Here is a 25,167-nt window from a genome sequence, read left to right as displayed (position 1 = left end):
ACACACGTAGTGAAGAAATAACTTAACTAATCATTAACCTTTTCCGTAGATGGGTCTACTTGCCCACTTGCTTAATGAACCAAACGAATAAGCTATCGATATCATAGTCTGCAGCCGCAATATCGACAACACATTGTTGTCTGGATAAACAAGTAGTAATTTCCCGAGGGTGCACAATTTCTCATATCATAAAATTTGATCCTCCGAAAACAAGTTCGCAAAACTCTTATGTCAACCCATGTTGCCTGTAGAAACTCTTGTACCATGTCGTAAAAAGTCTAATACCCAAACCCACTGCAAATTTTGTTCCTTGCGTCTCCTCCTTAAAGATTGCTCAAGTTCTGGATCAAATGGAATCAATTTTTGTGCTACTGATCTAGTTCTGACCATGCACAGATTGTTGTAATCTGCAGTACTGCTGTAATCTGTAAAAATAAAATAAAAATGAAATTAATTTTTTTTTATGTGTATAGACAGCAATAACTAACTGTAAATCTGATTAGAATGAATTATTTTAAATAATCCCCGATAGCGGTGCCAATTTCTTAATAGAGATTTTACCACACACGCAAACGGGTTAAAAACTCTTATATTACTTGCAAGAATGACAAGGTTGTTGTAGTATAAAATGGTTCTCGCAAGATCATTCTCCACAGGAATTATTAAATAATTCAAAACAAGCCAAATTTCAATTAATTATTGTAAAACAGAAAGTTGAGATGATTGGTTTTATAACCTACTTAAATTAAAACGAATTTAATTAATAAAAATAAACTAATCTGCAATATTAAAGATGAAAGGAAAAGAAAACTGTTTTGGAAAAATCAAATTAAGAAAGCACTAGGGTTCCACCATCACCTAGCAATCTTATGTATTTTTACCAATTACTTATGATTTACACATGCCACTTTGAAGGTTAGGTTTTCCTAATTTATATTCTACTTGGAACCTCTAACATAGAACGTATATCTAACATGCAACCCGTCCGGACGTTCGGATCAAATCTGAACATGAGAGACTCATTATGTTTTATGAAAACCCTTTGAAAAACCGTGCAACCCTTAAGACGTGGTGTTCATCTTAAGTGAAATTACAATTATTAATCAGAAGAAGCCATCGTCAATTTCAGGGAACCTTCCGACCAAAATTGCATTAAATTACTTTTCTAAAGATCCTAATGATGATCAGGCATTAAGACAATTAGATAGTTTTAATTACGGTGATCAATAATTCAAAGTATGCATGCAATCAATCACAAGCAATTAAATAAAAATTACATATTCATGCTAAGACTCAAGGTTTCGCCCTAGCAAAAGGAATTAGTTACGAATATTCATAATTGAAATCATAGAAAATATTATTAAGAATAAAAGGAATGAAAACACCTTAAAGTAGAAAATCTCCAAAAACCCTAGCCAAGTTCTCTGTCTCCTCAGGTAGCATAAAAGAAAGCATCCCCCAAAACCTAGAACCGGCCAAAGCCTTTTAATATCTCTCTAAAAACCAGCGCACAAACCCTAACAATCAAGTATTTTATTCCCACTAAGAAACTAAATAATAATAAAATAAAATAGAAAATAAAGTCCTAATTAAACTAGGAAAAACTGCACAAAAATTGTTCAGCCACGTTTTAGCCTCAAATCTCCTCCAAATCCGGCCCAAGATAGCTTGTTTTAAAGATAAGAACGTTCTGAACACATCTCCAGAAGGTCACGAATCCATCTGAGGTCATCTTGGGCTCCAAAACACAAGTTAAGCCCAAAACGTCACTATTCCAGCATTGCGCATTGCTCCTTTATTTTATTGCCAGAAAATCATCGCTTGGTAGAAAAATCTAATATTTTGATACGATCAAGCCAGGTGACTCACCACATCCTCCAATTGGAATTACTCCAAAATTCATCCATTTGGCCATATTTTGCTCCAGAAGAAGTTGAAAGTCCTATATTAGATATACAATTTAAAGTATCAAAATTCTTCCAAATTATTAACCAAAATATACTAAGAATAGGGTAAAATATATAATATAAAATATACTCATCACTAATCAACAAATCACAATGTTACATCTACTAAGTTAGTCATTAATTCAAATTACCATCCTCGTTAGGGCTGAGTTCGGTTCAAAACTGTTCAGTTTTTCCTTGTCTTGTTTCGGACCAGTTTGGTTTTTTTTTTTTTTTTTCCTTCAATAACAAAAAATAAATAAATAAATAAAAATCCTTAGAAAACAAAACTTCCAATGGAATCAAAGACAATGACAATAGAGCAAAAACATTAATTAGTCCAAATTTCCAATATATGCAATGAGAAATGGAGCACCCAAACTCTACAGGAAAAGCATTAGTTAGTCCATAAACTAACAGAAACAAGCAACAGACAGCTAAATGTGAGTAAAGGCTGAATGAAAACTTACAACAGGGGAAAAAAGAGCGTGCCAATACTTAGCACATTGGCATCTTTAGAACGGTTGGGTGTAGAGCATATTGAGTGCCCAGATCACTTGTAAAATCAACAGGACCAGAATCATAGATATGTCCAGTAATACACCTTCTGATCAATCGATGTTCAGCCTCCAAAAATGAACATATGGGATCAAATGGGCATTACGAATAAAATAAAGCACGTGTTTTAACTGAAACTAGAAAGACAACATACCGGATAATGCTGAACATCACAAATTCTGTCAAGAATCTGCAGTTACATTTAAAGTTATTATAGAGTACAAACATTGAAATAAAATTAGAAAACTTACCCCAAATCCAGAAATCAACTTATCAGTGCCAAATACAAAGTCGGGTATCCACTACTACAAAACTTACCCCAAAAACCTTGTACATACAAGCTTTTATACCAGCAAAAAGAGCCACAAAGACTACAGAACATGGCTTAACCCTTAGCTCCTGCATACCCAAAATATATAAATAAATAAAAGGACACTCCATAGAGTAAACTCGAAATTCGAATGGGATGGGATTTTACACCATATAAGACTTCGGTTCTTCCTCGCCATTAGGCGAGTAATACACGTACACACACAACTAACCACAAGTCATTGGCCCGGAAATCGGATCATAGCTCCGTATTAAATATATGCATCAAAATCTAAAGAAGCAATGAATAAGAAATTGGCAAACTGGGAAGCAAGCTGACCTTAACCAGCCCATTGAGAATAACAAAGGCAAACGATATGGCCTTTTCGGGATAGAATCTACACAAAATTTCATCACCAAAGCAGAAAAATAAGCTCGAAATGCAGCAAAATTGAATAAAACTCCAATCTTTAAACCCATCCATGAATCATAAACCAAATATCCAAATACAAGCAAATCCATGAACGATTTAGCACAAAAAGAATTCTAAAAATACGTCTCATGCATGTTACGTTCTGTTTGGGTGGTGAGCAAATGCGAGAGAAGTGAGAGTGTGAGACTAACCTTTTGTTGTTGAGACTCGAAACGGCAAGAAGAATCTGACGGCGAGCTGTGAGAAATTGAAAGTGAGAAGGGTCGCGCCGTTGTAGGTCACCTGGGATTCAAGACCAAGCAAGACAAAGAGTTTGAGAGAGACTGAGAGTGATTGAAGTTGAAGACCAAAAGAGAGAGAGAGACAGAAAGAGAAGGCTTAGGCTGCACGAAGGCCTCAGGGTTACTGGCTTTGGGGGGTTAAAATAACACCATTTCTAGAATAGGATTATTAATTAATAAATAACTACAAAACAACGTCGTTTGAAGAAATTCGGTTTGGTTTGGTTCAATATATTTGGTTCGGTTTTCGGTATGGTTTTCTTCGGTTTTTTGTTTTTTCCAACCCAACCCTAATCCTGTGGCGATCAAATTTTATGTACTCATTTTGTGTGTGGTCTTTCTATGACCTCTATTATTGATTGATACATGTTAACTTTACGACAACAAAGTTAAGAGAGTTAAGTATTCACATGTGTCAATGAATGATAGAAGTCACATAGTAACACATACAAAATGAGTGCAGAAAATTCCATCTCATCATCATGAGTTCTTATCCATAGAACTTGTGGAAATGTAGAACCATTTATCCAATCGGTTATTTTTAAAGAGGAGTTGACGTTATTACTTTAATTTATAAATTAGGAGAACGAAATAATTTGAATGAATGATTATGGTCATGAGTTTCTTTTTAATATTCTTGCAGATGTAAACATTACAATTAGGCTATAATAAAGCTCTGCTTTGAAAAATAAAAATCGTACTTTATTATTTTTAGATTGTTTTTTAATAATTGAATACGCAGGACCATGCTTGGCATGACAATTTGCATTGTTCATTAAGTAAATAGGGTGACATCTGTAATAAGATTCATACTTCTTATTAATCAACACTGTCAATTATGTACATGACTGTGACATATGTGAGCGACTGATACTAGCATTCTTGAACACGAACGACAAATCAAAAATACAACACAAACTCTAGTATCCGACGATCGCAAACAGATTTCACCGAACCTTCCGACGGCCCATAAGCCCAAGGACCTTCTCCCAAAGCCCAACACTTCCCACACTCCTCAAATCAATCACACTTGGGCTACAAGCTGCCACAGTCCAATAACCAGATCTTATTTCATCCTTCAACTGCTCCTTCTCCCACCCACAATACCCATCAAAGAACCTGAACTCCCCAAGCCCAACCATATTCCTCTTCACCATCTCAGCCGCACACCCCACACTTTCCTTTGTCCCATAGTACAACCCCTTCATCACCTCATCAAAAACTCCACTCCTCCCAACTACATCATCACCCCCTTTGGGCCTCACCAAGAACAACCCCTCTTCCAACGGCCCGCCGAAGAACAACGGCTGGTCCGAGAACGTGCCCGCCACGTCCAGAGCGGTTGACCGCGTTTCCTTGATCGACATGAGGGAGGGCCGGTTGAGTATGATGCCCGACGGTCCCAATGGCCCAGTGGACAACACCAGAATGACTGTCCGTTCGAATATGTGGACCCCGTCGAGCTTTTCGGTTGCAAGGAGTAGGCATCCCTTCTCAGGCTCGTGGATTTCGTGAGCCCATTTGTCACCAACAGTGATGGGCTTAGGTTGATCCACCACAGTGTCAAGATCAAGTGAGGAAGTTGAGGTGGGCTCTTTTGACCTTGATTTCTCTGCAGCTACCAGTCTTGCTCTGAATGATCGCCAATCTGTATCAATGGATGGTTTGTGATCATCGTTGGACGGCGTTGATGACTCCCCACGGCTACCTATCATTCGACACTCGACAGAAACCCCGTTAGAATATGCAAGAAGAGCATGGAATTTTTCCCAGCTTGAAACAAAAAGGCAATAGAACAACTTACATGTTATTGAAGATGGAATCCCAACTCTTTTGGATTGAAGTTGAGTGAAATTTCTGTTGGGAGAAGTAACAGTTTTGATGAAGGAATTTGAGGCAAGAAAACAAGCTTCCATTGATGAACTTTTGACGGTAGATCAAAGCTTCACAGATGGCAAGAAAAAAAGAGCAGATCATGCACTGATATATAAGCTAATAATATATGCAAAGACTGAGAGAGTGAGAATAAATGTGCACCACATGGTGGTGTTTAATCCAAATCCCAATCCATGTTGGATGTTACTTCGTAATTTGCAAGCTTTCAAAGTATGGGCCAGTGGATATGACTTTACACATGGCACAAAAGGACAGGGACCTCCTCCTCCTCTGTGGGTAAGGGGCTTTTCTCATCAATCAAACCAGTTGTTTGTTGGGCACTTGCTCACCAAACTTTGAAGCACAATAACTTGTTAGATGTAATGGAGGAGTTATTTGACGGATGTCACTCTGTCAGTATTCTAAATTAGAAACACACTATTATATTAAAAAGTTAAAACACATGGCAATTGTTTTTAAGATAAGTTTTTCTTCTGTGAATGAAATAGCTTACAACACAGTAGTTCGACGTACAGTTGTTTTTAAGATAACATATTTCATTAAGAAATTCAAGGTTGAGTTACAACTTACAGCATATCAGCAAGAGCGATCCTTTCTCGTCCCTTTTCCGGCTATTTGATTGCGATATTATTTCCTAAATTTGAAATTGATGACAGAGCGGTGGCAAGCAGTGATATGGATACGGTGCTATAACTGTAGACACTTCCCCAGCTCTCTGCAAGAATTGTACTAGTGTGACACAGTAAGGCAGTAACAAACTTATTATCTCACTGATAAAATAAATGGCATTGATCACTGTTAGAGGTTAATTCCAATCTACGGATACACATAAGCAACAAATTAAACGATTGATCCCCTTCTATTTATCAACAAGTATACAAGTTTATAATCTACGAACACTGGAGAGAAGTTTTTCCTTGGAAAATTTCCTATTAGGAGGCTTGCAGAAGTGCTTCTGGCCAAGTTTAAGTCATGCTGATGCTCACCACATAAATGCCTCTTTCACAATTTATCCACCTATTACATTGCTAATACTCCGCGATGACAGATTCAATTGCTTGAAGTCGATACGAAGTCTGTCAATCATCCCATACACTTCGTCGGATTTAGGGTGTAATTTATCGAAAACTGTAAATTCATGGACCTCGTCGTCCACCTCGATGGAACTAGCCCCGGAAGGTTTTTGGACTCCAGGTGCTCCTCATTTGCATCCTTACATTGGCAACATTTGCCCAGTCACCAGCTGCAGCATAGATATTTGACAACATGGAAAAGTTTCCCGGTTCAGACGGGTCTAACTTAACTAGGTGATTAAGCACCTCCTCATGCGAGTTCCCGATCATTATGCATCCGACATGCCCCCAAAAGGGTACCCCATATAACAGCATTCGGTTCCATTGGCATGCTATGCACAAGCCTAAAAGCCTCCAGGAGACGCCCACCACGACCCAAAAGGTCAATCATGCAACCATAATGCTCAACTTCAGGTACAATCCCATACTCCTTCTCCATCGTGTTGAAGGCATGAAGACCTTCCTCCACAAATCCTACATGCGTACAAGCACATAAGACCCCAATGAAGGTCACTTTATCCGGAAAAAACCCAGCTTTCACCATTCGAGAGAAAAGCTCAAGAGCCTTCTCGCCATGCCCGTGCATGGCTAACCCTTGGAGCATGGCATTCCAAGACACCAAATCTTTTTTCGCTATCCCATCAAAGACTCTAGATGCTTCATCCAACACACCACATTTGGCATACATGTCAAGCAAAGCATTCGAGACAGGAGTACTACACTTGAACTGATTCCTCTCAATTGAGGCATGAACTTTCCTACCCAATCCAATCATACCAGACTCTGCACAAGCAGCCAATATACTAATAACAGCACCATTATCAGGCTTCAATCCAGCTTCCTCCATTTGATCATATAGCATAATCGCCTCCTTCGCAAGCCCCTTCTCGGCATAACCAGATATAATAATAGTCCATGGAACCAAGTTCCTGAAGGGCATCCTATCAAACATCATTCTTGCCATACTCATATCCCCAGCTTTGCTATAACCCGAAACCAGAGTCGACCACGAGACAACATTCCTCTGAGGCATTTTCTCAAACAATTCAAAGGCTTCATTCATCTCCCCAGCCTTCACATACCCATCCAATATTGTATTCCAACTAACCGAATCTCTCTCAGGCATTTCTTCGAACAAGCGGCGTGCATCACTCAGCTCCCCAGCTTTTGCCAACCCCCCAATCATTGAATTCCAAGACACAGTATCTCTCTCTTCCATCACCACAAACAGCTTCTTCGCCTCGCTAACACCAATCAATCCACACTTTGAATAAGTATCAATGAGCGAATTGGGCACGAAGATATCCAACCCAAATCCAAATTTCTCAATGTGGGCATGAATCATTTGAACTACCGGCAGCCACGGACGGCCCACACAAGCTTTCAGAAGAAATGGATAAGTAAAATTATCGGGATAAACCCCATTAATCTGCATATCGAAGAAGGCCGCGAAGGCCTGAGAAGTCTGCGAGTTCTGAATGTGAGCTCTGATAAGAGTGTTGTACAAGTGGACATTTGGGTAATCAATCTGATTGAAAACGTTTACCGCCAGCGCCATCTGCCGGCAGAGGGAGAAAGCGGCGATGAGCTTGGGCGCCGAGTGGATGTCCTGGTGGAGGTCGGCTTTGAGGATTTGGGCGTGGACTTGCTTGATGTGGCTGAGGTTTGTACATCTGTGGAGGTCGGAGAGCTTCTGGTCTAAGATCCGTCGCCGGGAAACCCACGACGGGGATCGAACTGGTACACACATTTGCATGGCGGGAGAGAGAGATTGGAGCAGAAAGTTGGGATATTTTTGCGTTCAGTGTGAAATAGGCATGGCGGTTATTATGGTTTGTGGGAAGCAGTGGCTGGGACTTGATTTTTTTTTTATCTCAGAGAGAGAGAGAGAGAGAGAGAGAGAGAGAGATTTGAAGAGGTTGCTGAGTGGACTGAGCCAATTTGTAAGAGCTAAAGAAAGGGTGGGCTTTTGCAGCCCAATCTCTAGATCCACTCAATTTCACTTTGATCCAAACAAATTGATTTTGATTGACGTGATTTAGGTGATTGATTAGAACAATGAACCCAGTTGTTCTCCAAATCTCTAAAAATGAGTCTAAGGATCAAGTGATTCGGAACGTTGAAATTTGATTTAATGGCTACAAACGAGGGAGTTCCTCTAAAATTATAATAATTGTAAGCATTTAATTAAATTTTAATTGGTCAGATCACTTGATTTTTAGGCTCAAATTTTTTTGATCTGAAGATGATCTGGTTCAGAGTAATGAGCTCAACTCTTTGTCCTCGAGTTAGAACTTTTCTTCTAAATATTGCTCAGATAAGAAAACATTATATTATGATTATACACAGTTTAGGATATGTATATCCAAGTGCCCCAAGGTATAGGGGTAGTGATTTTCACTTTTTTGTTGGGTGCAATTAAAGATAGATGGGAGAAATCGGTTAAGGTAATTTATACACGTGAACCTAAAATTTGCATATACTTTGGTTAGATGATGCAACTATCAGAATAAGGATCAAGTCAAAATGGGTAGAGGAATACCTAGAAAGACTTTGAAAGAGACTTCAAGAAAAGACATGAAGTATTTAGAGCTAACAGAAGACTCGCTACAAAACCGAGCGCATGACGTTCTAGTATTTATACTGCAGACCTTATTTAGTAGGATAAGACTTGGTTATTGTTATTTATATTATTCTTGTTTGCGCTCCTTACTTCCCATTGTTTATTCAGTTAACAAAAACATAACAAATATGATATACGAATGCAAATAGACAAAAATGAGAGTGTAAAAATCGTCACCATAATTTTGGTTACTAAATTCCCTTATAGTGGTGTCCAAAATATAGGAAAGTTCAATCTTACACATTTCCTTCTAGAAAAACACTCAATGAAGAGTATGTGACTATATGTCCTAGTTGCCTTGCCTACTAACTGTTCCACTCAATTATATTCTTTCACCACTAAGTGCTTGAACAAAGCAAACATTAATTCAAATAAAAATATAAATGTCATGTGATAAGAGTTTAGGAATGAAAGTGGAGATCCCATGGTCGTTTTTGTCTTGTTCTTTTTTCTTAAATAAACCCATGTGACAAAAATTGTTGTCATTCTCAAATTGTTCCTGAAACACATCTAAAATGAAGACCAAACTTAGCAGGTCACTGGGTCGGTGAGAACCATTATTTGTTCCATCCACCTAAGACAACGCTGATAATTATTTAGGGTTCGTTTAGAATTGTTTTTAAAATGGCTAAAAACGGCTTTTGTGAAAGTAATTTTTAGATTCAATTTTTAGTTAAAAATGCAAGTGAATCTTAGAAAAATACTTAAAGTTTTTCCAAGAAGCACATAAATGGTGGTTTTTGCAAGAAGCACTTTAGGTGCTTTTGGCTTGCTTTTAGTCATTTTTAAAAAAACTTCTAAATAAGCCCTTAATTAGTGAGATAACTTCCGTTCACGATGTCACAGTAAATGTATTTTAAGTCAATTTTGTGTATAGTTATGCGTATTTAATTTGTAACAACATTTAAATAACTTGAAATATCATAATTGTGACATATTACATAAATTCTATTACTATAAAAGGAAAAAATGACATAAAATAAATTCACAACCACGTGGCGTATAATAATGCACTTTATTTGAAGAAAAACCGTATTGAACTAAAACGTCTCCGCAACGGAAAATTTTTAGGTGTACCGGGTACACCAAAAAAATTTGGTGTACCCTCACTCATTAGAATTTTTTTGGTGTACAAAAAGTGAGGGTGCATCAAATTTTTTTTGTGCACCCTCACCATTATGAGTGAGGGTACACCGAAAAATTACTCCTCCGCAACGCGAACAGAAAAGATTGGAACTCAAGTGTCGCACATGCCCACATCCAACAAACCAATCACGACAAAAAGTCTCAGAAAACACAGAAAAAAAAAAACCAACAAAAAAAAAAAAAAAATTAACTAAAACTATCCGTACTGTTTATTTGAACGAAAAATTACATTTTTACACTAAAAAATCAATCTTGATATTATCTACTTTACCATTTATTTTATCTTTATAGTTAAAACTTAAATTTTTTAAAATTTTTTATTAGTTTTCTTAAAAAATAATGTGCAGTGTCTGCCTTCTGTTCTGTCTTCAGCCTACCAACCACCAATTCAACCTCTATACCTACCCTACTCCTCCCTCCCCCTTCCAACCACCACCATAGTATTGCTCCCAATTCCATACCTCCATTCTTTCTCCTGATTTCTCAAAGAACCCATCTCTCTCCTCCCCCTCTCTCTCTCTCTCTCTCTCTCTCTCTCTCATCCATGGAGGCCAAGCTGCTGATGGCCTCCTCTCCTGCCGCTCTTTCAGCTCCCCATGTTTCCAATTCAAGACCCAATTATTTGTTTCCCTTGAAAGCAACGCAATCCAACAGCTTCGCATGCCTCAATTCTTCCTTACCAAAGAAACCAAATTTGTCTGTCCAGGCTGCTTCGACTTCCATTGGGTACAAATCCAGCAACCCTTTTGCCTAAACTTGTTGGGTTCTCTGATTTTCTTTGTTTGCCCTTTTATGGATCTGCTGGTTATTCTGCTTTTATGTGAGAGAGAGAGAGAGAGAGAGAGAGATATATATATATATGCTTTTGTACTGTTATTTCTGGAAATTGGCATGCTTTTATTTTTCTGTGCAGATAAACTGCATTGATTGATTGGAGTCTGTAATGATTTGATATGCACCAAATAAGATGCGTAAAATTATTATCTTTTTCCTCAAGTCTAGGAGTAAATAATTGTTCAAAAATATTATTTTGAAAGAGAATTTGGGAAAGGCTGCTCCTTTGTGACTGAAAGGTCACAGTGAGTTGTGAAAACAGCTTCTTTGTTAAGGCATAAGGCTATTGTACGTTTTCCCCGACCCTCACAAAGCGGAGAGCTTTGTTAGCTTGAGATCGCCCCTTAGAATTTAAGTACTTGATTATTTTTGTTATTGTTAGTGTGCTTTTGCTTTCAAGTTAGTCAGGCTACTTCAAGTATTCCGATGAATTCAAGTTCAAGTGAATATAGTTTGCTCAAGTTTTCAAGTTGGTTCAGGTACAAGTAATCCGGTTAGTAGAGTGATAGCTTAATTGTTTACATTGAAAAAGATGTTTTTGAAAGTACCTATGATTTAACTTTTTCTATGACCCGTTGGGGGTAAGAATGCTGGATCCGCCACTGGATGTAACCATAAAAATTCTCAGGAAGTGTTATATATTGCTTCGAATAGTATTTGTAGCTTAGATTGTTGTGATATCTGGCATGTCTTTGCTGTATATATTTTTTGATGTTTTGCGTAGAAAAGTATGTTCGTTGCCACTCAAATCCATCGTTCATCATAAAAATGCATATTATTGATTACTGGATGGATTAGGAGTCTTGCTTTCAATTTACTATGTCTAGATTCTGATACTAGACTGGCTATTGTGTAGATCATTGGCTACGAAGAAAAGGATGGATGAAACCGATAGTTTGACACTAGAAGGTATAAGACATTCTTTGATCCGGCAGGAGGATAGCATAATTTTTAGCCTTTTAGAGAGAGCTCAATACTGTCATAATTTGCTTACGTACGACCCCAATGCTTTCCCTGTTGAGTGTTTCCACGGCTCCTTGGTAGAACACATTCTTAAAGAAACAGAAAAGCTTCATGGCCAGGTATGTTAAACCGTAACATGGACAATAAGAAAACTCGACGAAAGGATTGTTCTGGGGTTTCTTATTGACTTTGCATTGTGATTAGGTGGGCAGATTCAGCAGTCCTGATGAGCATCCTTTTTTTCCGGATGACGTACCTGAACCAGTGTTGCCACCTCTGCACTACCCTCAGGTAAATGTAACACACATTAGGAACAATGAAATTGATTATGCCCAAGCTTGTGCTTATCTTTACGGCAGGGCCACATGCAGGCCCGGCACGGCAATGGCCTCCCACATCCTCCATGTGGCTGTTTTCACTTATTAAAATTTTAAGAATATATTTAATAGTTTAGAAAATTCTGAAAACATGCGTTTTTTATCCCTCTCCTGCAATGCTGCAAGGGACAAACTATGAGAAACATTTGAAAAGGTCTCATAAATAACTTACTTGAATGGGGCTGATTGTGATCGAGAAAGTTGTGTTGAACATGGAGGTTTTGTTTTCTTTTTTGGCCGATGTGTGAAGCTCAACATGGTCTAAAGCACAGAAAACGGAGTCTTTTCATGTTATTACTTGCTCAAAAGAAAATTATATCTGAAACTATTTAAGAGATAACTCGATCTATAACATTCCTAGATAAACTTAAAATGGTAGTCAATTATGTGAATCCATCTGCAACAAAATATTTATTCAGAAAATTTGATTCTACCAAAAAACTTGACATTTAAAAATCTAACACTAATGGGAAACAGTTAAAGAAACAATGTCTTGTCGGTCATAGTTTAACTGAAATTTCACTACATGAGCTAGCCCTTCCAATAGGAGAGCTTTCTTTATCTCCCCGCTTTCTGCATCTGTCCTATTTGTACCACCATTGTTGTGTGGCAGTGGCAATCGTTGTTCTGGTTTTCTGAGTGGCAACCACTTTCATTCTGAATATATATGTCCGACTTGCAAACAGGTACTGCATCCCATTGCCAACTCAATTAATATAAACAGCAAAGTTTGGGAAATGTACTTCAGGGATATTATTCCAAGACTGGTTAAAGAAGGAGATGATGGTAATTACGGTTCAACTGCTGTTTGTGACACAATGTGCTTGCAGGTATTCAAATCCTACCTGATCTTATCGTTCTCAACTTCCATTTCTTGTTCGGTTTGGAAGGCGAAATAAGCAATGTCCTTCTTATATAGGTTAATAGATTCAGTAATTATATGTGAGTTGTTTTTTAACTAGCATTTCTAAATGCTGACGCGGGGTGTCCTATGACGGCAGGCTCTGTCCAAGCGAATCCACTATGGTAAATTTGTTGCGGAGTGCAAGTTTCAGTCCAATCCAAAGTCCTACGAAGCTGCCATTATCGAACAGGTACATGATCTTGAATGGATTTCTCTATCCTCCTGTCATAAGTAGTTTTGGATGTTCCGTGTGCTTAGTCAGTTTTCTTCATTTTTCAGAACAGGGACAAGGTGATGGCTTTGTTGACATTTCCGACGGTTGAGGAGGCAATCATAAAGAGGGTAGAAATGAAGGCCAAAACTTACGGGCAAGAAGTGACATTGTACGAAGGGGAAAAGAAAAGTCCCAACCTCGTGTACAAGATAAAACCGACCTTGGTTGCAGATTTATATGGGGAATGGATCATGCCAATGACCAAGGAAGTTCAAGTTCAATACTTGTTAAGAAGGTTGGACTGAGAGGCAGCTAAACTAGTCTTGAATATCTATTACTATCCACGTACAGAAATTTGTGCTTTCATAAATTGTGCTTATTTTCAAAAGCATGGGGAGCTGCTTATGTTTTTATCTGTAATTTGCTGGTTGATGTGGATGCTAAGATGGGAGGCAAAGACATGTTATTGTTGTATGATTAAAATAAGTACAGGCCCGTTCTGCAGCCTACATGTATAAGTTTTGCAGCCCACTCTAGCTTACTGAAGTCTTGAATGTTGGTGCCACCCAGCTAAAAATGTTGGGTTGTTCTAGGCACCTATTAAGGAGAAATTTTTCAATATGACAGGTATACGATGCGGTATTGGTTAGAGCTTCATTTTCAAGTTTTCAGCCAATTGTACTACTACACTTAGTGTCGGGTCGTGTGCCTGGCATACTGAAAAATTTCTTCCCAATTAGAGCTGCTCAAAATTAGTCATAATTCACTTCTCAAGGTGTAAATATTTTCCAAATAGTTTGTAGGTGAAGAGGGCTAGTGAGGTTATGTTTGTAACTATTTCTGGAAGGTTTAACAATCAAATTTGCAAATGGCGAAAAACTTAAAAACCACTTTTATGTATAGAAGATGCTTCCAAGTGTTTTGTGTTCCTCTTAAAAACACTCGCAATAAATACGCTTATAAATAGAAGTGCTTGCACGTACTTGTTCTCGAGTGGTCAACATTTTCAGATGATGACAACCACTCTTTGAATTATGTCCTTATTGGTAAAATACATGAATAAAACACCCTGTACAGCGAAAGCAGTGAAAAGGCACATGCTTTACAACGTGCCAACGACAACTATCATAACCATTTTTCATTTTGTATTTGATTTTGTGATGGTTGCCTTGCATAACTTGAGCTTTGGTCCACAAACTTTAATAAATCTAAAAAAGGGCCGGCAAATCCTTCTGGCAGAAAGCATTTGTCGAAGATAATTTTCATATGAGAACTGAAAAACTATAGAAAATTTTAACGAAATATTTTCGATACTGTCTATTTTTAATAAAAACGATATTTTTACTCTAAAAAATCACTCATAGTACTATTTACTTACAACACTTTTTTATCCTTTTGATTAAAACTCAAAGTTTTCAAGCTCTTTTTATTAATTTTCCTAAAAATATAATATATAAGTTTGGTTTTATTTTTAATAAAACAGAGACTTTTATAATAAAATTTAATACTTAGCAATGGATGAATACGCTAAAATAATATCAGAGTAGTTAGGAGTGGATCAATGGCTCATCTCTCTGACAATATTTACCCATAATATTGTTTACTTTTGGGAAAACTTGTGTGCTTTTAGGTTTACTTGTTATTATGAAAATGTCACAATTGCAATTGTATTAATCAAACATTGAAAGACACTATTGATTGAGGTCCTTTTTTTCCCACCCAACCAAATTTAAATGTGTACGCTTTGTGAACCTAACCAAACCTTATACATTGGTCACTAGTAGAAACAATCTTTTTATTTTATTTTTATGCAAGGCTTTGAACTACAAATCACTTGTACTAACTTCTACCGTTTTAGTCATGTCGTGTTAGTTGTGTCATTAATCTACGTGTTTTAATAGAGCTGTATTACATAATATGTCATGAACTTAAGGTAAAAAACACACGTATTATAAAATAAGTAAATATAAACACAACACAATTGTGTGGTTCAAAATCACACCGAATTCCTCAACAAGTTTTGCTTCTCATTGTTTGGTTTCTTAAGAAATCTATAACCCACAAGTAACTCTCAGCTGGATTTCACTATTTTGCGCAAGATTTAACTTACAAAGATTGCCTAATTAACTTCAACAGCAGCAAAACAGCACATTCAGACAGGAGAAGCTTGTCCCATTGACCTGGTTTGAACACTGTCATCAACCAACACTTAATCTTAAATTAATTATTTTTAATCACTAAACACTCGAACTTTTATTAATTTATAACAATTAGGTTCTTGCATTTATGAACAGGCACACATAAAAGTGCAAATTTAAGAAATATAATATTTGCATACGGCCATACAGGAACTGAAATTATCCGGATAAATAGCCCACGGCACTTGTAGATCTGGAAACCGAAACCTCATATAAACAAACTACCCTAACTAAACTAAAGGCCCAAAAAGTTCAAAAGCAAAGTGCTTTTGTAGACGGAGCTTTCTAGAGCAACTGCTACTGCTTGTGAGAGAGTGAGAGAGCAATGGAGAAAGAGAGAGCTATAGCGGTGGTGGTGCTTTTGTGCTTGGTGGTGGTGGTGAACTTCCAGAAGCATCAGCTACGAGATATATGGTGGGAGGGAAAATGGGTTGGAACAGCAATGTCAACTATACAATTTGGGCTCAGGATAAGCACTTTTACAATGGAGACTGGCTCTGTAAGTTCATCTTTCTTTCTCTTCTCTCAGATCCATTAAGTTTCTGCTTTTTTTTTTTTTTTTTTTCTGTCAATGCTTATGGTTCTCTGTTAGTTAATTCTCAGCTGAAATTTTCTTTTTTTAGCTCATTTTTTTGGTTGATGTCGCTTTTTATTGTGTTAGACTTAGATCTGAAAATTGCTTAATGGGTTGAGCTTAAAATCTGCTTTTCCATTTTTGTTTGACTAAAGAAAAGCATTTTTTACCGTAAGTTTGTTTCTTGATGTGTAAAGCTTAAGTTAAATTCAGTTTTTCCTGCTGATAATTGCAAGAAAAAGAAGCAAAGATTACAAGTTTGGTTATTCAAATTATATATGGGGTTACTTTACTTAAGTTTGTTATATACAGTTTGAATATAATCAGATTACCAATTAAGGAGCTTTTCTGAATTTTGTCTCTTGATGTGTAAAGCTTATGTAAAATCTCAGATCTGCAACTTTTTCTAATTGTTTTCCTCTTTGCTTTTGCTGTGAAGAAAAGCCAATGTTAGTTCAATTTACTTTCATATTTTAGTGTATCTTTTGGTTAGTTCTAAAGGGTGTAGAAGAAATGGAAATCCGGAAATGAACAAGAGTGTGCGGAAATCATTTCCTTATTAAAATGTCGCCCTGCACGACACGAAAACTTAAAATAAGTACCAAATATTAGTTTTCTACTAAGAAAACCATATATTTTATCTAGTTGGTAAATTGTGTTTCTTTTTCCTTCAGTTTTTGTTTATGACAGGAACCAAATGGACGTTCTAGAGGTGAATCAGACCAACTATGTCTCGTGCAATGCCGAGCATCCCGTTCACAACTGGACCACGGGAGCCGGAAGAGACGTGGTTCCACTGAATGTGACAAGGCACTACTACTTCATCAGTAGCAAGGGGTTCTGCTATGGTGGCATGAAGATCGCTGTTAAGGTTGAAAACATGCCTCCACCTCCCAAAGCTTCCCCGGTGAAGAGCAAGAGCAGTGTCCTAACACCTACCTTCAGATCCCAGTTTGTTTTGCCTGCGGTTTTCGCCATTGGCGCAATGTGGGACGCTTTGGTTCGGCTGTGAAGGCATATGATCCTTAAACTTATTCGCTAAACAGTGTGGATTATCGAAATTCGCTAAACAGTGAGGATTATCAAAATCAAAATTAGACAATTCTTCTAGCTAAGTAAGCTGAGCCATTGATTTGGGAAGCAACTTGAGATTGTCTTCCACTTTACTTGGATTTAATTTTTCTTTTGGTTTTTGGGGTTTTGATTTGTTGATTTGTTGGTGTTGTTTTAGTTTCACCTTGATGGAGTAGAAGGAGGACAGTCGTTATGATTGAGGAAATTTTTAAGTGTTCTTTTCATTTCTGGATGATTTTTTTTACTTTTTATTTATTGGATTTTCAAATGCGTTGATTACGGAAGTTTGTTGAAATTAATTGTAACTTATTCCTCGGTCCTTCAATCATGGAGCTGGATCCAGCCCTTTAAGCGTGTCGTTTTGGAGATGTTTTTCAGTTTACCCGCAACACGGTTTTGTACATTAAATATAATAATACAATCGGTTGTAAAAAATTCGTTCTTTCAAGCTTCCCACAAGAAGAAAACTTGCATTAAATCCACATCACTGGACCTATGGACCAAAGACGAAAAAGAAGACATGGGTTCTTTGGGCTCATTTGCTCCCATTGCAATTTCCATGTCATGTCTAATGGGTGAATTAGGTGTACATGGGGCACTATCCCTTTTGCATGATTTCATTTTGCTCTGTAGAAGTTGTAACATGTAAGGGCAGTGTGTCCGTCTTTTTCTACAAGTCTGACCTTAGTTTTTTTTTTTAATTTTTCTTCAATAGTTCAGACTGCTTATTAGTACGGAAAATTGATGGTTATGCTTAATTGTAAAAAAAATTATTTTTGGTTACTTGTTAATCTAATGAATATAAAGCTGGACTACCTAGTAGTCCGGAATATTGAAGACTTACCTAAATTTTTTTTATACATTAGAGTGGTTCAAAGTATAGTGTTGTTAAGAAAGAATTTTTGTTTACTCATCGTGTGGTTCAGTATTCTAGTGGATAGGATGTTGGGTTTATATTCATATGTATCGGGTTCGAAAGTCTTCCTCCCTTAAATCAATGTAATAGTTTTGCACCCTCTCCGTCTTCTTAATAATGGTAATTTCAATTTTTTTAAAACAGAATTTCTGTTTACTTTCTTTTGTGTTTTTGTGTTAGATTTTTAATTTTTTCTTGCTATCTTTGTTTCTATGTAGGATCAAATTTGCTTTTATTCTTCCTTCTTTTCCTTTATTTGATTTTGCAAGTTTGAGTGGGGTTGTTTTCCTTTCTCAGACACAGACAAGTTCATTCTCTCTCTCTCTCTCTCTCTCTATGCTTTATATTACTGCTTTTTAAAAAAAAAAAATTTAGGCAGGCTTTAATTTTTTTACTTTTCTTTAGTTTCCCTCTTCAAACCAAATCAAAATCAAACCAAAATCAAATTTTAAGAATCTGTTCGTTTGCTTTGTAGCAGGTGGCTTGCTTTTTTTTCCCCCCTTGCAAGCCTTCTTCTGCACTGAACCAGCTAAAATACCAACACCAAAACACTCCCAAACTTCAGAAATTCTCCTTCTCTTACACTCCATGGTATCTTATTCTGGAAATTTTGACTGTTAAATTTATGTATTTGTATACTTGACGAATAACCTAACTCTTTAAAAACTGTGAAATACAATTAAAAACTTCTAAACAATATATAAAATAATTTATAATGTCCTTTCATTTCAAAACCATATTATTCTTCGAATGTGAGCATAAGTCCAGGGGCCTTTAGGCCGGCTATTAATTTTGATACGATAATTCATTTAGATTTTTGGAAACCAAAATTTTTTATTTTATTTTAATTAATTATTATTCTTCGAATTTGAGCATAAGTTTGGAAAATGATCCTCTCTGAATTCACTTTGTAGAGATCTCTAGCCGTTTATTGTACATTGTGCAACCAGTTTTCGTCAAATACTATTTGTGTTTAATTTTAAATAAAAAAAAATCTGTATGGGAAAATGATCATCTCCGCACGATATACGATGAATGACTAAAATGTGGGGATCCTTAAGATCCCCACAAAGTGGACCCGTATGGGATTTAATTCCCATAAGTCCAAAGGTTTTTAGGCCTGCTATTAATTTTGATATGGTAACTTATTTGGATGTTTGAAACCAAAAATTATGATTTTACACTCAAAATATATTCTCCATGAACTTTCTATGATTTCATAATTTAACGTTAGTTTTTATTTTAATATTATAAAATATTGTGCAAAAATTATGAAATGACGAAAAAATTATATGAATAATTACTTATTTGAAATAATTTCCTTAACATGCAGCATAATAAAAATCCCCTCAAATTCAACCAGTCAGTCAGTCAGTCAGTCGAGCAAGTGTAACGATTGTAACTGCTCTGAAACATTCTTTGTAGGATGGGAGTTGAGATGAATTGGACCCCACCAATGTCACCAACTTATGTGAAACCACCAATCACCTCATGCCACGTACACAAAGAACCAAAAAGCCTTCGTGTCTTTCATGCAAGTGTGTAAGTAACCTATCATGTAATTTTGACTCATACCCTCTTGGTTTGAGCTCGAAAAGAAACCCCCCACGTTCCTCTTGAGGCTGATGCCATTCGTCCCTTCACCTTCCGAATAAATACCACCATTACCATCAGCATTATTTGCCAGACAATTATAAATTAGGGTTTACAGAGAAAGCAGACATTAGTGTGTGAAGTTAAGCAATGCGGATGATGAGTTCGGGAGTGATGGCGGCGGCGGTAATAACGGTGGGCTGGCTGATGGCGTCTGCAACCGCTATTCTGCATAAGGTGGGAGGCAAACAGGGTTGGGATCAGAACGTCAATTACACTGAGTGGGCGGCAAATGAACAGGTTTACGTCGGCGAATGGCTCAGTACGTTTATCATCATCTCTCTCACATAAAATATGTGTATTTGACATCTTCTAAAATAATTCTCAATTCAAAATTTTGATAAATTATACAGAGAAATAAGAACATTGATGCAACCAAAAAGTTGTTTGTTTGTAACGCAAAGATAAAATTGCATAATTGGAAACAGTTTTGTTGGCCTAAGGTCGTCCTTTTTTTCATTTTTCTTTAGTTGTGCATTAGAAATGACTGACTTTGAGCATACATTGCTTTGTTTTCAAGTATTCAACTTTGACAAGAGGTACTACAATGTTCTGGAGGTGAACAAGACGAGCTACGAGAACTGCAATGATCAAGGCTTCATAAAGAACATAACCCGGGAGGGCGAGATGTGTATCAACTCACAGAGGCAAGGCCGTATTACTTCCTCTCCGGCGGAGGTTACTGCTGGCATGGCATGAAACTTTATCTGATTGTCCACGATGGACTCCCACCTGCTCCGGAACTCGCTCCAGCACTTGCTCCGGCTACAAGTGTTGCTTCTCCTCCAAATTCACTAACCTCTTCGGCCGCTGAGATGTTGTTTCTATCCATTGCGCTTTGCTTAGCTTTAATGTGGACGCTCTAGCTAGTTAGTTATATATAAAAGCGAATTATATGTGGTGATGATCAGGATCTTCTGTATGTTCTATTGCGTGCAAGATTATGCAAGGCATTTAATTGTAGCCGTGAATTGAATGAAATTCTTGAACTTTCATACCCAGATTAAACTCCAATTTGCAATTTTTTTGGTGTTCTTTATCCCTTGCGAATTTCTAAGCTTGCCCAATGCTTGGCATGGTTTTTTTTTTTTGGGTCTCTATCAAGAACCATTGCTAATGGGTTCTTCTGATTAACAAGACTTCGCTGAGATCTTTGAGCGTTGAAAATTTATGGCTGAGAGAGAAGAGAGAGAAAGCGATGTATCATGTAGTATTATTTTGTTCTACTTTGTTTGAGAGAGAGAGAGAGAGAGAGAGAGAGAGCACCAGCAGCAGCAGCAGAGAGTGTGCGGCGGGAGAGATTATTTGGGGTACAGTACTTGACTACTCAAATATTCGTTGTCAATTTATATAATTTCGTGTTTATAATCAAAACTGTTCATATTATAAATCATCCTATAAAGATTGTCTCTACAAAAAATCAATTAAAACTAAGGTCGTTTAATCATCAAACTACTTAAAAACAAATGAACGGTATCGGTAAAAGCATTACGAACCATCTACGTATTTGCTACAATAGATTGACTAAACGATAATGGTTTTAATTTATTTTTTGCAAAGGCGATCTTTACAGTGTGATTCATAATATGAATGATTCTGATTATAAACACAAAACTCTATGACTAAAACACTAAGAGTTTTGAGTAGGAGTTCCTACTCATCTTTGAGTTGTCAAGTATTATTATTATTTGGAGAAGAGATCCCCTCCGAATCTCTCCCACCAAATCCTAGGGATCCGGAGATTCGGACCCTTGAAATTTGATCAAACAGCTACAATTATTATAACTTTTAGATGGCTCATTATTTGTAACCATTTGATCAAATTTCAAGAGCCTGGATCTTCGGATCCCTAAGATTTGGTGGGAGAGATCCAAAGAGGATCTCTTCCCGATTATTTGGGGGTTTTGAAACAAAAAAACATTAACAAACGACTCATTAAACATGTTGGATAAGAGAATTATTTTAGTATGTCAGAAACAAAGCACAGTACATCAAGTTTTAATATAATTTGATTAGAATTTGTTTTAATTTTCAAACAATTGTATTATTATACTTATGTGCTGCACGGTCCGACATATTGAAAAAATTTTCATTTGGTAAAATCTCTCCTTCTGTACATTGTGAACCATTTAATGAGTTGTAATGGATAACGAGTTGTATTCAATTGAGATTTTAAAATATTTTAAAACAGTTATAAATCCATAGAGTTTAACATATATGTGAATTTTTGGTGAAATCATTAAAAAATTTAGGGGCCAAGGCCTGATTCTATCAAGCCTCAAAAACATTATAAAATTCCTCTAAATCCATCAATTTTTTTTTATTATTAAAATACTTTAAAATCCAATCATAATTGAATACATTTGAAGTTTTATGACCTACTTCAAACGTGAATACATTCTAATTTTCATAGAATTTTATAAAACTCTTTAGAAATCTATACCCGTAGACTTCAATTGAATACATACAGATTTATAAGCTTATTTAAAATCTCTCTTCCAAATTTATGTCGTGTTTTACCCATTTACTTCGTTTCTCCTTGGAAATATTTCACAAGATAAACGTATCATCATTGCGTTCGCAAATGAAAGTAAAACCTATCGTTTAACTAATTTTTATTGCTTTGATTTGAAGAGGGCTTTACACAAATAGTTTTAGGGTTAAAAAAGCATGGGCCTTTAAAACCCATTTTTGAGATAAGATGACAAAACAGAGCAGCTTCTTCTGCTCTGTTCTGCTCTGAGCTCTTCACTGTTTGCTTTCATGGCTTCCACTTACTGCTACTCACTTTCACTCCCTCCCATCCCCAACCCACCAAACCTCAACAAAATCCAACTCCTACCCACCAACCTTTACACCAGGAACCCGTTTTCTCGCTCCATTTCTAGAATTCGGAGCCCCGGAATCCGAGCTTCCAACTCGTCGTCTTCCACCGCAGTACAAGATGAAGCTCGAAAGCCCAGCGAGGAAGCAATGAGCATCGACAATCTTTGCCGCTTTGTTAACCTCACCGTGGGAAATTGGCAAGGTTCCTTCTTTGTAAGTAACTGGTTTGGTCTCTAAAATTTGGGAGGTGTTTGGTTGCTGAGAAAACGCAGGAAAAAAATTAGAATTTAAATGGGATTTTGTTTTATGTTTCGTCTGTAAAGACTGCAAATTTTTCAACTTTCTGAGCAAAACACATGTAAATCTTGTTGAGTTAATGAAGATTGAGTTTTTATTCCTGCATTTTCTGGACAGCCAAACAGATTATGTATGTTCAGATAATAGGAATCATATGGGTTCTGGTGATTGATTAGTCCAGGTTATTAATTAGTTTGAGTGATATTTTAGCAATTTGATACTGTTGGGAATCTGTTGCATAAAGTGAATACAAAGCTTGCAGCTAGCTCTTATGGGGAAGATGAACTCATCAGTCTCATTCAAACGTAAGCTTCAGATAAGCAAAAAGTTTAAGATTGGTTGAAATGAAATTTGTGTATTGAATATTAGTGAGCATGGTTAGTTTGTTCTGATGGTTTAATGATATCATGCTTTGCAGATTATATATTAAACAAGCTCCATCAAGCACTTCATTTTCTGAATTAGATGACGAGGTGGAGTGGGCGGAGTACAAAATTAAAGAAACGAACATGTTCACGGTGGACAAGTATCAGCAGGTGAGGTTTTCAGAGTGTTTGGGATTGGATTACTAATCGGTTTCTGCCCATTAAGATATAGCTTAGAAACTAGTTTTGTGATGAATTGTTTTCCGTTGAACATCCGTTGTGATTAGTCTGCAGATTGGCTTCTTCCCCAATGAGAAAGCATTTTCGCTAAGGTACCAGACGGCTGGCATGTTAGAAACAGTGCTGAGACAGGGCGTTCTTGGGGAAGATGACACCGGTGAAGAATCACCAAAGTGAGTGGTTCCTCCGTCAGATGACGCTCTTTATGATTCACCGATGTAACTATACACAATGAGAGTATAGTACTTAGTGTAATAACATGTTCTTGTCCATTGGTGTGATGAATTAAGGTGCATTTCGTCATTATGTTTTTTATTGAGCTTCTTGTTTCTATACCTTATTATATGTTGATCTCTGTCCTCTTCAATTTTTGTTCATCATGTAGAAATCTAAAGCTTCCTTCCCGTCGTCCTGCTATTGTATGTGAAAGTTGTCTACATTCACTAGAGAAAGATATGCGAGTAAGAGCTTTCCACATCATGGACCCAAAAGGCATTATCGAAATGATTGTAATCTTCCTGGAGGAAAGAGGAGATGAGGCAGTTCTTCCTCCTGCCCTCGACAATAATGTGGTATGTATCACAAAGAAGGCTTGTATCAACGAAATTTTGGTTTTTATAGTTACGTATTTGTTTTTAGGTGTGATGCATATAATTAAGTTTCCTTGAATGGTCTCAGGAAAACACAGACAGGATTGTGCCATTTCTTGGTACGTGGAAAGGTCACTCCGTAACAAAACGAAGTGGTGTTTATGGATCAACAATGGCTGAAGCTGATATAGTAGCAACACTTGAGATGGATGATAACGGCCACGTTATTCAGGTATCTTCCACTCGAAGAAAATCCCTCTTGAGAGAACATGGAACGAAAAATCAAAATGCTTCATTGAGTCTTTTCTTCCTCGTTTCATTTCTCATCATTCATAAATTATGTCAGGGCATCACTTCCACCTCCGCTGCGGGTGATGTCACAACTAGTGTGCCTTGGACGGGGATCAAGTCGGACAGCTTGATTACTTTCAACGGAGGTTACCAGATGACTCTATTGCCTGGAGGCATGTACGTGGGATGCCCGTGCGATGTAGGAAACAATGTTGCAGAATCATTGTCGTTCCATTTGGAGTTCTGTTGGCTTGAGGGTCCTGGCAAGAGACAGAGACTGGTTCGCACTTACGATGTTGAAGGTCAGGCCGTCTCCACAACTTACTTCTACGAGACTAAAATGTGATCACTCCATCTCCACCGTAGAGACATACCTTTTGAAAGGGCGATGGATTCTTCCATCGATGGTTTTGCACCGTTCTTTAGAACCCCCATTTGAGGTGCCAATTTGTATTTGCCTGAAGCCTTGAAGTAGTTGAAGAGTCGAAAGTCTTGAGACAATTTTTGTACGTCATTTTGCCATTAAAAGGTAAATTTTTTAGAAAAAAGGTGAAATTGTCTATGAATCTTTCCGAAGATGTCAATT

The 25,167-nt window shown here is 37.1% G+C and overlaps 6 protein-coding genes across 7 annotated transcripts; 4 read left to right on the top strand and 2 right to left on the bottom strand.

Moving 5' to 3' along the window:
* Positions 1-4,323: 4,323 nt before the first annotated feature.
* LOC103951021 (UPF0301 protein CHU_1773) lies at positions 4,324-5,517 on the bottom strand. The gene is made up of 2 exons (XM_009362301.3): positions 5,332-5,517; positions 4,324-5,235 (listed from the first exon to the last, which is right to left on the bottom strand). Exons 1-2 carry the CDS (start codon positions 5,441-5,443, stop codon positions 4,475-4,477), a joined length of 873 nt encoding a protein of 290 aa, XP_009360576.2. The 5' UTR covers positions 5,444-5,517; the 3' UTR covers positions 4,324-4,474.
* A 735-nt stretch (positions 5,518-6,252) lies between these two features.
* LOC103951020 (pentatricopeptide repeat-containing protein At3g29230) lies at positions 6,253-8,378 on the bottom strand. The gene is given in 3 exon segments (XM_009362300.3): positions 6,253-6,615; positions 6,617-6,748; positions 6,750-8,378. Coding segments are annotated over 3 exon segments (1,818 nt in total). The 5' UTR covers positions 8,253-8,378; the 3' UTR covers positions 6,253-6,432.
* A 2,264-nt stretch (positions 8,379-10,642) lies between these two features.
* Positions 10,643-14,066, top strand: LOC103951019 (chorismate mutase 1, chloroplastic). Of its 2 annotated transcripts, none has more exons than XM_009362299.3 (6): positions 10,643-10,991; positions 11,956-12,181; positions 12,267-12,353; positions 13,126-13,269; positions 13,441-13,533; positions 13,623-14,066. In XM_009362299.3, the coding sequence occupies exons 1-6, from the start codon at positions 10,810-10,812 to the stop codon at positions 13,860-13,862; spliced, it is 972 nt and encodes a 323-aa protein (XP_009360574.2). In that variant the 5' UTR covers positions 10,643-10,809; the 3' UTR covers positions 13,863-14,066. The 2 variants fall into 2 exon arrangements, with proteins under 2 accessions (XP_009360574.2, XP_048434948.1); XM_048578991.1 differs by lacking the exon at positions 10,643-10,991 and adding an exon at positions 11,398-11,578.
* Positions 14,067-15,912: 1,846 nt separating this feature from the next.
* LOC103951023 (lamin-like protein) lies at positions 15,913-17,627 on the top strand. The gene is given in 3 exon segments (XM_009362304.3): positions 15,913-16,140; positions 16,143-16,254; positions 17,004-17,627. Coding segments are annotated over 3 exon segments (510 nt in total). The 5' UTR covers positions 15,913-16,080; the 3' UTR covers positions 17,342-17,627.
* A 2,271-nt stretch (positions 17,628-19,898) lies between these two features.
* LOC103951024 (lamin-like protein) lies at positions 19,899-20,973 on the top strand. Its single transcript, XM_009362305.3, is given in 3 exon segments — positions 19,899-20,234; positions 20,493-20,585; positions 20,588-20,973. Coding segments are annotated over 3 exon segments (516 nt in total). The 5' UTR covers positions 19,899-20,062; the 3' UTR covers positions 20,839-20,973.
* A 1,677-nt stretch (positions 20,974-22,650) lies between these two features.
* LOC103951025 lies at positions 22,651-25,129 on the top strand. The gene is made up of 7 exons (XM_009362306.3): positions 22,651-23,011; positions 23,306-23,400; positions 23,514-23,631; positions 23,755-23,873; positions 24,086-24,272; positions 24,379-24,522; positions 24,637-25,129. Exons 1-7 carry the CDS (start codon positions 22,736-22,738, stop codon positions 24,925-24,927), a joined length of 1,230 nt encoding a protein of 409 aa, XP_009360581.2. The 5' UTR covers positions 22,651-22,735; the 3' UTR covers positions 24,928-25,129.
* Positions 25,130-25,167: the final 38 nt, after the last annotated feature.

This window comes from the organism of the source record quoted next, unplaced genomic scaffold, assembly GCF_019419815.1.
Source record: "Pyrus x bretschneideri cultivar Hongxiangsu unplaced genomic scaffold, Pyrus_bretschneideri_v1 Contig13, whole genome shotgun sequence".
In the NCBI taxonomy this organism is placed as follows: Eukaryota; Viridiplantae; Streptophyta; class Magnoliopsida; order Rosales; family Rosaceae; genus Pyrus; species Pyrus x bretschneideri.
Note: the sequence above shows the minus strand (reverse complement) of the source record. Positions and strands in the feature narration are given on the sequence as shown.